The following is a 13,193-nucleotide window of genomic DNA, read 5'->3' as shown; positions in this document are numbered from 1 at the left end:
TTTAAAGTCTATATAGTATCAATTGTATGCATCTATCATAATTTATTTAACCAATCCGTTTTGGTAGATTTCCAGGTTTTTGATATTATAAATTATGTAGTGTTTCTCTGCATATGTGTGGAATTATTTCTCTATGATAAAATTCCTAGGAGTGGAAATACTGGGTCAAAAGATGTTATTTTAATATATTTAAATTTTAATGCTTCATATATTATTGAATATTATCAGTGGTTTCCTTTCTCAGTAGTATTGGTAACAAAAAATTCTTATTTTTATTTCTTGGATACCAATGAAGTTGCACATCTTTTCATGACTTGTTAGCCATTTGTGTTTCTTCTGTGAATTACTTGTTCACATCTTTCCACCAGATTATTTGTTTTTTTATTGATTGAGGTAGCCTCACATTATCACTGTTAACCCTTTGTCTGACAGTAGGGACCTTGTTCTCACTTGCTTGTCTTTGATGATGGTATCTTTTTCTGAAAAGAGTTTTAATATTTCATAGTAAAATCTCTCTTTTTAGAAAAGTCTTCCCCATCCTACAATAATAAAAATAACCTTGTTCAGTACTTTAAAAACGTACTCCAGGGCTTCCCTGGTGGTGCAGTGGTTGAGAGTCCGCCTGCCGATGCAAGGGACACGGGTTCGTGCCCCGGTCCGGGAAGATCCCACATGCCGCGGAGCGGCTGGGCCCGTGAGCCATGGCTGCTGAGCCTGCGCGTCTGGAGCCTGTGCTCCGCAACGGGAGAGGCCACAACAGTGAGAGGCCCACGTATCACCAAAAAAAACCTACTCCAACTAGGTTTACTTTAAAAAAAATAAATAAATAACCCTATTATATTTTATGGGGGGGGTCTTTTGCATCTAGTTGGTCTAGAATTTGTGTGTTTATGATACGAGGTAAGAATCTAACTTATTTTCTACATGGATAGTCACTGCCTTGGCCCCATTTATTGGGAAGTTAATCCTTTCCCTACACGATTTACATTACCATCTTTGTGATTATTAAATCTTTTTGTATACATACACATGAGTCTGTTTCTGAATGCCTTGTTCTCTTCCACTGACCTCTTTGTCTGTGGAGTACTTACCACTGTTTTAATAGTAGTTTTAATAGTTTCAATAGTTGAATAGTATATCTTTTTCTCTGGTGGGTCAAGTCCCCTCATTATTTTTGTGTTTCCAGAATTTTCTCTGCCATTCTTAGTCATTTACTTCTTCCACTGGACTTTATATGAACTTTTCAAAAGTCCTCCTCCCAAGTCCCCTGGGAACCTTTATAGAAATTGCATTAAATATAGAAATTAATTTGGATATTTTGATCAGTAGTATATAACTACCTTGAGCCTGATCTTTTCAATATGCCTTTTCCAGTTCCCTTGGCCAGAGACCTTTCTCTCCAAATTCCCACAAGGTACATGCATCCTTTCTAAAACATAGACCATCTGTCCCTAGGCCCTTGGACTGGACAGTGCCAATGAGAAGGGCTTGTACAGGAGGGGTGAAGCCCAGCTGCTCATGAATGAGTTTGAGTCAGCCAAGGGCGACTTTGAGAAAGTGCTGGAAGTAAACCCCCAGAATAAGGCCGCGAGACTGCAGATCTCCATGTGCCAGAAAAAGGCTAAGGAGCACAATGAGCGGGACCGCAGGATATATGCCAACATGTTCAAGAAGTTTGCAGAGCAGGATGCAAAGGTATGTGCAGAACCCACTTGCCTTCAGGTAGATCATGAACTGACTGACCTTGCCCCTTTGACTTTTGTTCTAAGAAGGTTCAGCATAGGACACGGGCACAGGAAGACAACCTAAGAGGCACAAGAATAGGGAAAATGATTTCAGATCTGATTGAGGCTGGTTTGCATCCAGAAATAGAGTAGAGCTGTTCCACTGTTCTGTTCCCCAAAGGCACATAGTTGTGAGGCCCTGGCATGTGCATGCAAGAGAAGAGGGAAATTAATTCCCTAGAAATGTACTAAGGCTTTTATTATTTTTTAAAAAAAAACAAACAACACTTGCTTGTTGAGACTTCGATTTTCCTGGGAAATGGGCTCTGATGGGGAAGCCCCGCCATCATGCCCTTTACTTTGAGGCTCGGGAGCCAACCTAGCGAATGGGATAGGAGCAGTCAGCCTCGCCTGCAGCAAAGTTGTATTCTGGTCCTGCGCTGACCGTCCGGCTCAAACCCCCTTGTCATGTGGACTTGACTGTTAAACAGCTGTCCCTGTGGCAAGCTTGTCACTTTAACGAAAGAAAAGTGAAAGCCCTCACTCTAACTATGGCAGCAGAGCCATGACACACAGCTGCACAATCTAAATAAAGTCACGGTAATGCCCTCTTGTGTTCGACCTGACAGTCTGGAGGAGCCAGGAAGTAATTGGACATTTCATTTCTTTTTTCCTCTAATCCTCTTGATTTACTTCTTCCACAGGAAGAGGCCAGTAAAGCAATGGGCAAGAAGACTTTAGAAGGGGTCACCAATGAAAAAGAAACAGCAAGTCAGTCGATGGAAGAGGAGAAAGCCGAAGGCCATGTATGACACCACGCCAAGGAGGGAAGAGTCCTAAGGAACTCGGCCCCTCCTCCATGGGCTTTCACCCAACTCAGGACTAAACAGTGTTTAATGTAAAGTTTGTTATAGTCTATGTGATTCTGGAAGCAAATGGCAAAACCAGTAGCTTCCCAAAAAACCACCACCCTGCTGCTGCCCAGAGCTCTCATCGAGGGGGTGGCATGGGACCACTCCAGGTGGAACAAAGCAGTGACTGTTGGTGTGGAGAGATTGAGCCAACAGCTTAAGTCCAGCGCATTTCAGTTTATGTCAACTTGCAATATCCAGTTCAGGGTCTCTTGAGATCATCCTAACAATTGGGGGCTGGCTGTTAGGTTTTCCATTTGACTGAACTTTAATAGCACTGCAGAAACCTAGAAATAAATGCTTAATGAGTTTCTTCTTTCCTACAGTTGGGCAGGGGAGAGTTGGGGGAGGTTTTGTTTTTCAAATGACTGAAGTGCTGTGAATGCATGCTGTTGCATTTTTAACCAACAGAACCCAAAGGAGAGGGGCCGGGTCCCCCCTCAGATCCCCAGCAGCATCACCGACCTGGAAGCCAGAATCTCAGAGGCCTCTCGCTTGCTGACTTGGCTGCCTCCCAGACCCCCTCCTTAGTAAAGCAGCCTCCTTGTGAGAGCAGGCTTCTGCCCCGCCAGCCTGTCCCCCCGGAGGAGGAGCCCTGTCATTCCTGAAATACTCAATGCTAATGAGCAGAGGGAATTTCTGGATTAGCTTTCCCTGTTTTGGATGAAGTTCTGAGATGCTGAAATGTGAATAGAACTATCAGAATTGTGCTTTTTCTTCCCTCCTCTATCCTTTTAGGAAAGAATGTTGAATCCAGTACTGCCTGCTCGCGTTGCTACCATTCAGTTTCTTACTTCCATTCTAACCCTTGCTATCAAGAATTTCAGGCTGCTTCTTATAATATCTGGAGTGAGTGAGTTTATTTACATATCTGTCCAGGATCCATGCAGCCTTTTTGTTGTCTTTTTAAAATTGCTGTCTCATAAACACATGTATACTGATTTATGGAAGTTTATTTACTCTCTCCTCTATCATGTTAAAAAAATTTTTTGACTTTTTACTATTAAGTAGCTTAATTTTTAAAAACAAAATCTGTGGGGTTGAAAAAAGTCATCGCTCTTCTACGTTAAGCATTTTCCTTTCAGGTTTGACATATAGTAGCTTTCTTTTCCTGCGCTGATAGCTGCTTTGTTCTGGTGTGAGTTGTGAAAAAGAGTTGAAAACAGCTTCCCATGCAGGTACATCTAGCCTAAAATCTCCAGTACTTGGGCATTGAATTAGGGCAAGTCTTAAATATGTACATGTAGTTGAATTTTAGTCCTTACGGGTAAGCGAGATTAAGCATGGCTTTCTGGTCCCACAGCCTAAGAAATAAGAAACACTCATGGGAATGCATTTGGCAACCCAAGAAAATATTTGCTTCAACCTGGAACATCTCACTTTTTTAAATCCTAAAGAACACTGGCAATTGTATTTTAGATTAATTTTTATTTTTATAGTGGTTTTAACAAAACACTTATTGTTAGGTTAGGTCCCATGTTAAAACCTAAAGTCATTTCCTTTTATATCAGTTTTTGTCTCCATGGAACAAATGGAATTGTTTCTCCCTTAATGATAACTAAAATCCTTTTAATTTCTCATTTACACATTAGTCTTTTTTCATGAGTTATTTCTTTTTTTAAAGAAATCTCACCTAGGGAATATAAAAGCAAAAGTTGATTTTGCTTACCCACTGAACTGTTTAGTATTTGTAGCTCTGTTGACTAGAGCATGACTCCAGTGAGGCTAAGGTTAAAATTAGATCCTAAAAAGTCCAGTTAGATTTTTGCAGGTAACAAGCAAAAACTGTTCCAAAAATTAGATTATTATCTTAGCCCACTGTCTCGTCTGTTATGAGTCATGTGAACAGGCGAGGAGAGAGAGGGGAAGGCTGGGCAAGTGGTTTGGAGCAAATGATTATGAGGTGCCCATCACCACTCAAGAGAAAGAAACTTCACATATTCTTGTATCAAATTCAATAATTTTAAACAATTTGTCTAGAAGTCAGCAGATGTCTTTGAACCATCTCTTAGACTGCATTTGGAGTGGTGAGGCAGCATACGGTGAATTAAAAACAAATTGGTTTTTTAAAAAAAAGTATTCAGATGCACTTTTATGGTGTTCCTTAAATAAATTAAGAAAAACAGATGATGTGATTTCTCATTATTCTTGGTTTTGCTCAAATAGTCTTCAAGAAAGGTTGTTTTGGTTGAAAAACTGTGGTGGGGGACAAGTTGAGGAAATGAGACCTCAGAAACTTGGCAAGAGACAATATTCTCCTGCCCCTTGCTCTAACGCACAACTTGAGATCAACATTGGGCTAAAGGCAGTGGAATTATGCATCTTTGTAAAAACAAGAAGATTTTGTTTTTTCATTAACCAGTGGATATTCTGCCATTTTAACTGAGTGTAAGGTAGGTTCATTTGGGGAAATGAAAAGGTTTAATTGTGCCCTTTAATAAATATGTAAAATATAAGTAAGCATATGTCAGGCAATGTTCTGCGTTAAGCATGTATTTCCTCAAGTAGCTTGTTAATTCTGATTCACAGTGCAAAAGACGGGGGCTGTGGGGCTGGGGGCACTACGACCCCAATAGCACCACCAAGGCCTACAGGCAGGTTAACACAGGCTCTGGCCACCTTTTATTCCCTTTGAATTCCCTGCTTCATCTTGGGATTTGAATTATACTCTTCCCCCTTTGCTGCTAAATTATGTGGTAATGGAATAATTCCCTTTATTTGCACGTTTTTTTCTAAACAAATAATGATTAGCTAGGGATCTTGAAGATAAGAAGAGAGTTTCCTAACTATAAATTTGTGATCTGGGTAATTCGAGGCAGCCTGCACCTGCTCCAAAGCATGAGGAATATCAGTGAAGAGTTTTCTCCATAGTTATTTGGCCTTTAAGGCATCACTTCGACTCCTCTTTTAGCATGGTGCATCAGAATGTATTCCAAGGGACTGTCACCAACATTAGTGACAAAGAGCATTAATTTGAGCTGATTCATCAAAATCCAAAAACAGTTCCCCAAACTAGCTGTATATTTCCATCAACTGGCTACTTACGTGTTTGAATAGCAACGACTGACAAAAGTGTACGTGAAAGGAACTCTCAGTGCTTCCTTTCAGATTTTTCTCTCCTACTTGTCTGACATTTCTTTGGGAGATAGGGAAACTATACAGACAAGGCACAATAATTTTGACCCTGCTATTTATATAATTCATCTCAACATAATCTACATGTACGACCTTCATGATACATTGCAAGAAAGGGGACATCACTGAATGTAGCTCCCAAGAAGACCTCTGACAGCACCTGTTGGAGCTAACTGCTACCTACAGATGGGATGACTGGAACATAGTCCATATAGCAGGGATTCCCTGAGGAGCCTGAAGAATCAAGGATATGAGGAGGACCCAGAAGGGTGAAGTGGTCATCCAGGTCACCTGATGCCCTTCTGTAATTTCAAAATAAGTCTTTTTCTAGTCTAAAGCATGATTCTTTTGGCATATGGCATAAGATGTTGATAGCTCCTTAAAATCCCCAAGCATTTGGTGGAACTGAAATGGCAACAGAGCCATAGGCCTCATAGTCTACTTTGGAGTAAATGCAGGGAATTAACCAGTATGTAAAGGGTAGGGATGTTTTGCTTTTTAAAGCATGCTCTGGGTTGAGTTAAGGAATTTCAATGTTTAGAGGAAAGAAAAAACAAACCAGATATTAGATCCTCACCACCCACCACCGTGGAATCTGGTTGGAGCCAGAAAAGAAAAGGCAAGAGGTTTTCCTCTGCAGCCTGCTCATTTTCAGCAAACACTTCAGTACCCATGTTTGGAGGGACCAGACCTTTTCAACATAACCAAGGGCAAGTAGTGAAATCTTCAGTAATCTGCCAGGCATTGACAAGGGTAGGGTAGGTACCAGTTGCTAAGAACAGTGCATAGAAAAAGCTGTCCTGCAGCCACAGGCTTACTGGTCATTACTATTTGAATTCTTACTATGTGCCAGACACTTAAACCCTCTTTACACTGAATTTCCAGATATAAGAAGAATGTGGCTGCTACACTGTTTCTACCTTTGGGATCTCACAAAAGATCATGTGGTCCTTACCAACCTAAAACTATACAAGGAAGGAATTCTGGGAGATGTATTTCAAACCTGGCTTAGTTGACACATCATAAATACCCCCAAGTGTCTAAGCCTCTCTTGAGGCATTAAATATATTCCTGGCCTGTGTCTACTTTGGATAATATGCTTTCATAAAATAACTTTAAAGCCAAATCATACTGCCTACAGCAAGAAATTATCTCCTTAAAAGCTTCTGACTGAGGAGATAAGGTGGGCAGAATAAGTAGCTAATGACTAGTATTGGGGGAGGCAATGGCTAATTCTAGTTACTCTAACTGATTTGATGTCTGCTTACAACCACATTTCCACACAGAACTTCTGATCTTTTCAGTGTAAAAACGTGAACCCACACACATACCCTTGCCCTTTACAGATACCAAAGTCTTCCTAAAGGTGACACCAGCCAAAACAATAAACTCATATGACCCCCCACTGAGGGATCAAGGAACTCATGCATTCCTTTACTCATCACCATCTCAGCATTTAGTACACTATGCCCAAACTAGTACTTAGTAGATGCTCAATAAATTGGCTTCCTCCCTTTCTCATAAGGCAGCCTCACATCTCTATTTCAGTGGCCCTTCATTCCTGTTACTTGCCTTGAGATGTGGAGGCCAGAACCACATGGTTTTTCTAGCAATGCCGGCAACCTGATTTTGGTCCTTGATGTATTGGGAACCAGCAACAACTTGACTTGGGGCAGGGGATATAACTGCAAAATGGATCTGTGGTCTTCAGGCCACACTGATCTTAAATCTATTTCCACTATTAACTCAGAGTTCATCAGCCCAACAGATCATATGTGAAGTGGAGGAGGATTCTGGGGAGATGGAAGAATAGGAAGCACCAGGAATCTCTCTCCCACCTAGACAACAACTACACTGGCAGAATCTGTCTGATCTAACTATTTTGGAATTCTGGAGTCTGTTGAAACCTTGCAACTTCCAGGCATGGATGGTATATTGTAGGCAATTTTAGTCAATTTCGGCTAGTACAATAGCAGCTACCCATCCACCACCATCAGCCACATGGCAGGCAGCTCTGCAGGTTTTCTGGCACAGCTTGTGGGAGCTAGGGTGGGCAAAAAGGATTCTGTCCCCTGAATATTAAGCATCTGTCCTCTCAGTAGGATTGCTGCTTGATTACTGAAGTGCAAAGAGGCAGGAAGCCACTGTCTCATCTCCCCCGCTCCCCCATCATTTTAAGCCCCTCCATCTCTGGCTCAAGTGACTTCCAGGGGAATTTAAAGGACCAGTGGCCTTTTGCCCTCCCCCCGCCTTCACTTTTTGCATTTTCCTCTTTCAGGAGCCAAACATTAAAGACTAGGACATTCAAAAACAACTGCCTATATGGGGAAAATTAGAAAGTGACGATATATGTTCAGGGAAAGCCTCAGAAAAGACCTGAGAAGATGTTAACTTTACACCTCAGACCAATATTCAGCACAGAGACAGCCTACAACAAAAAACAAAAATAACAAATTAAAAAAACTCAGAAAACCCTTGGGATGAGGGAGAATCTGATTTCCAGAGTTGATGCCACATTATTAGATTCACATGCCAGTGTTCAACAAAAAAATCACAAGACATACAAAGAAACAGGAAAGTATGGCCCACTCAAAGGAAAAAATAATTCAATAGAATCTTTCCCTGAAAAAGACCTCATGACAGATGTACTACCAAAATTTTTAAACAACTGTCTTAAAGATACTCAAAGAACTAAAGGTAGATATGAAGAAAGTCAAGTAAACAATGTGTAAACAAAATGGAACTATCAGAGATTTAAAAAACCTAAAGAGAAACCAAAAATATTCTGGAGCTGAAAAGCACAATAACTGCAATGAAAAATTCACTGGGCATATTCAAAGGCAGATATGAGCAGGCAAAAGAAAAAACTAATGAACATTAGGATATGACAGTGAAATTATTGAGACTGAAGAACAAAAAGGAAAAAGATTAAAAAAAGTGAACAGAGCCTAACAGACCTGTGGGACACCATCAAGTGGACATCATGAGACTCCAGAAGAAGGAGAGAAAGGGGCAGAGAAAATATTAGAAGACATAATGGCTGAAAAGTTCCTAAGTTTAGTGAAACACACAAATGTAAACATCCAAGAAGCTCAACAAATTTCAAGTAAGATTAATTCAAAGAGACCCAAACCAAGACACATTATAATCATACTTTCAAAAAGACAAAGATGGGGTTTCCCTGGTGGTTCAGTGGTTAAGAATCTGCCTGCCAATGCAGGGGACACGAGTTCAAGCCCTGGTCCAGGAAGATCCCACATGCTGTGGAGCAACTAAGCCCATGTGCCACAACTACTAAGCCTGTGTTCTAGGGCCCGTGTGCCACAACTACTGAGCCCACGTGCCACAGCTACTGAAGCCCATGTGCCTAGAGCCTGTGCTCTGCAACAAGAGAAGCCACTGCAATGAGAAGCCCGCACACTGCAATGAACAGTAGCTCCCGCTCACCACAACTAGAGAAAGCCCACGCGTAGCAACGAAGACCCAACGCAGCCAAAATAAATAAATAAATAAAATAAATTTATAAAAATACATATATATTAGCAAGCCAAATTCAACAATTCATTTAAAGGATCATACACCATGATCAAATGGGATTTATCCCAGGGATGCAAGGATTTTCCAATATCCACAAATCAATCAGTGTGATACACCACATCAACAAATTGAAGAATAAAAACCATATGATCATCTCAATAGATGCAGAAAAAGCTTTTGACAAAATTCAATACTCATTTATGATAAAAACTCTCCAGAAAGTGGAGAGGGAACCTACCTCAACATCATAAAGGCCATATACGACAAACCGACAGCTAACATAATACTCAATGGTGAAAAGCTGAAAGCATTTCTCCTAAGATCAGGAAAAAGACAAGGATGTCCGCTCTCGCCACTTTTATTCAACATAGTTTTGGAAGTCCTAGCTATGGCAACCAGAGAAGAAAAAGAAATAAAAGGAATTCAAATTGGAAAAGAAGAAGTTAAACTGACTGCAGATGACATGATACTACACATAGGAAATCCTGAAGACACTACCAGAAAACTACTAGAGCTCATCAATGAATTTGGTAAAGTTGCAGGTTACAAAATTAATATGCAGAAATCTGTTGCATTTCTATACACTAACAACGAAAGATCAGAAAGAGAAATTCAAGAAAGAATCCCATTTACCATAGCATTAAAAATAATAAAATACCAAGGAATAAACCTTCCTAAGGAGACAAAAGACCTATACTCTGAAAAGTATAAGATGCTGATGAAAGAAATTGAAGACAACACAAACAGATGGAAAGATATACCATGATCTTGGATTGGAAGAATCAATATTGTGAAAATGACTATACTACCCCATGGCAATCTACAGATTCAATACAAACCCTATCAAATTACCAATGGCATTTTTCACAGAATTAGGACAAAAACATCTTAAAATTTGTATGGAGACACAAAAGACCCTGAATAGCCAAAGCAATCTTGAGAACGAAAAACAAAGCTGGAGGAATCAGGCTCCCTAGCTTCAGACTATACTACAAAGCTATAGTCATCAAAACAGTATGATGCTGACACAAAAACAGAAATATAGATCAACAGAACAGGATAGAAAGCCCAGAAATAAACCCATGCACCTATGATCAATTAATCTACAACAAAGGAGTCAAGACTATACAATGGTGGAAAGTCTCTTCAATAAATGGTGCTGGGAAAACTGGACAGCTACATGTAAAAAAAAAATGAAATTAGAACATTCTTTAACACCATACACAAAAATAAGCTCAAAGTGGATTAAAAAACTAAATGTGAGACTGGATACTATAAAACTCTTAGAGAAAACCATAGGCAGAACACTCTCTGACATAAATTGCAGCAATATCTTTTTTGATCTGTCTCCTAGAGTAATGGAAATAAAAACAAAAATAAACAAATAGGACCTAGTTAAACTTAAAAGTTTTTGCACAGCAAAGGAAACCACAAACAAAATGAAAAGACAACCAAGAGAATGGGAGAAAATATTTGCAAATGGTGTGACCAACAAGGGATTAGTCTCCAAAATTTACAAACAGCACATGTGGCTTAATATCATCAAAACAAACAACCCAATCAAAAAATGGACAGAAGACCTATATAGACATTTCTTCAAAGAAGACATAGAGATGGCCAAGAGACACGTGAAAAGATGTTCAATATCACTAATTATTAGAGAAATGCAAATCAAAACTACAATGAGATATCACCTCACACCAGTCAAAATGGCTATCATCAGGACTTCCCTGGTGGTACAGTGGTTAAGAATCTGCCTGCCAATGCAGGGGCACAGGTATGAGCCCTGGTAAGGGAAGATCCCACATGCCATGGAGAAACTAGGCCCATGCACCACAACTACTGAGCCTGCGTGCTGCAACTACTGAAGCCCACACACCTCGAGCCCGTGCTCTGCAACAAGAGAAGCCACCGCAATGAGAAGCCTGCGCACCGCAACGAAGAGTAGCCCCCACTCGCCGCAACTAGAGAAAAGCCCGCATGCAGCAACAAAGACCCAATGCAGACAAAAATACATATATAAATAAATACATACATAAATTTTTTAAAAAGGCTATCATCAAAAAATACATAAACCATAAATGCTGGAGAGGGTGTGGAGAGAAGGGAGCCCTCCTACACTGTTGGTGGAAATGTAAATTGGTACAGCCACTATGGAGAACAGTATGGAGGTTCCTTAAAAAACTAAAAACAGAGCTACAATATGATCCTGAAATCCCACTCCTAGGCATATATCTGGAGAAAAACATGGTAAAAAAGGATATATGCACCCCAATGTTCACTGCAGCACTGTTTACAATAGCCAAGAAACGGAAGCAACCTAAATGTCCATTGACAGAGGAACGGATAAAGAAGATGTGGTACATATATATAATGGAATGTTACTCAGCCATTAAAAGAATGAAATAATGCCATTTGCAGCAACATGATGGACCTAGAGACTGTCCTACTGAGTGAAGTAAGTCAGACAGAGAAAGAGAAATACTACATGATATCACTTATATGCAGAATCTAAAAAGAAATGATACAAAACAGAAACAGACTCACAAACTTAGAGAAGGAACTTATGGTTACTGGGGGGAAGAGAGGGGGGAAGGGAGAGTTAGGGAGTTTGGGATTGACATGTACACACTGCTTTATTTAAAATGGATAACCAACAAGTACCTACTGTATTACACAGGCAACTCTGCTCAATATTATGTAACAACTTAAATGGGAAAAGAATTTGAAAAAGAATAGATACATGTATAACTGAAACACTTTGCTGTACACCTGAAACTACCACAACACTGTTAATCAACTATGCTCCAATATAAAATAAAAAGTTTAAAAGGGCTTCCCTGGTGGCGCAGTGGTTGAGAGTCTGCCTGCCGATGCAGGGGACACGGGTTCGTGCCCCGATCCAGGAGGATCCCACATGCCGTGGAGCGGCTGGGCCCGTGAGCCATGGTCGCTGATCCTGCGCGTCCGGAGCCTGTGCTCCGCAACGGAAGAGGCCCGCGTACCGCAAAAAAAAAAAAAAGTTTAAAAAAAATTTTTAAAGGAAAAGATATATTGTGCTAATGGACTGGAAGGATTAATATTGTTAAAGTGACGATACTCCTTAAGGCAATCTACAAATTCAATGCAATCCCTATCAAAATATCAGTGGCATTTTCATAGAACTATAATAAATAATTCTAAAATTTGTATGGAAACACAAAAGATCCTGAGTGGCCAAAACAATCTTGAGAAAGAATAACAGAGCTGGAGGTATTATGCTCCCTGATTTTAAACTATACTACAAAGAGCTACTACAGTAATCAAAACAGTATGGTAATGGCACAAAAACGTAGATCAGTGGAACAGAATAGAGAGCCCAGATGAACCCACACTTACAAGGGCAATTAATCTATGACAAAGGAATCAAGAATATACAATGGGGAAAAGAGAGCTTCTTCAATAAATGCTGTTGGGAAACTGGACAGCTACATGCAAAATAATCACAATCAAACTGGAGGATGTGGAGACAAGGGAACCCTTGTGCACTGTTGGCAGGAATGTAAATTAGTGCAGCCACTATGGAAAACAGTATGGAGGTTCCTCAAAAAATTAAAAGTAGAACTAACATACAATCCAGCAATTACACTTCTGGGTATTTTTCCAAAGAAAATAAAAACAATAATTCAAAAAGACACATGTGCACCCCTATGTTCATTGCAACATTATTTACAACTGCCAAGATATGGAGCAACCTAAGTGTCTATCAATGGATAACTGGATAAAGAAGATGTGGGGTCTGTGTGTATGGAATATTTTATCAGCCATAAAAAAGACTGAAATCTTGCCATCTACAACAATATGGATGGGCCTAGAGATATTATGCCAAGTGAAATAAGTCAGACAG

At 40.1% G+C, this 13,193-nt stretch overlaps 1 protein-coding gene and 1 long non-coding RNA gene across 16 annotated transcripts in view; one reads left to right on the top strand and one right to left on the bottom strand.

The window, feature by feature from the left end:
- Positions 1 to 5,067, top strand: part of FKBP5 (FKBP prolyl isomerase 5) — a 102,931-nt gene extending 97,864 nt beyond the window's left edge. For all 14 annotated transcript variants that reach the window (XM_030870974.3, XM_030870964.3, XM_060307737.2 and 11 more), the window contains 2 exons: positions 1,456 to 1,695; positions 2,429 to 5,067. In XM_030870974.3, coding sequence (XP_030726834.1) covers positions 1,456 to 1,695; positions 2,429 to 2,536 — 348 coding nt within the window. In that variant the 3' untranslated portion in view covers positions 2,537 to 5,067. The remainder of the gene's footprint in view (positions 1 to 1,455; positions 1,696 to 2,428) is intronic.
- The window catches only part of LOC132598090 (uncharacterized), a 102,387-nt gene that overhangs the window by 9,061 nt on the left and 80,133 nt on the right, over positions 1 to 13,193 (bottom strand). The window contains exon 5 of one of the 2 annotated variants that reach the window (XR_009565794.1): positions 837 to 1,805. The exons of the other annotated variant lie outside the window; for it this stretch is intronic. This is a non-coding gene — a long non-coding RNA (uncharacterized lncRNA). Of the gene's footprint in view, positions 1 to 836; positions 1,806 to 13,193 lie in introns of those variants that run through there. 2 annotated transcript variants of the gene reach the window in all.

This window comes from Globicephala melas, chromosome 11 (assembly GCF_963455315.2).
Source record: "Globicephala melas chromosome 11, mGloMel1.2, whole genome shotgun sequence".
NCBI classification, from domain to species: Eukaryota; Metazoa; Chordata; class Mammalia; order Artiodactyla; family Delphinidae; genus Globicephala; species Globicephala melas.
This window is presented reverse-complemented; position numbering and strand designations above follow the sequence as displayed.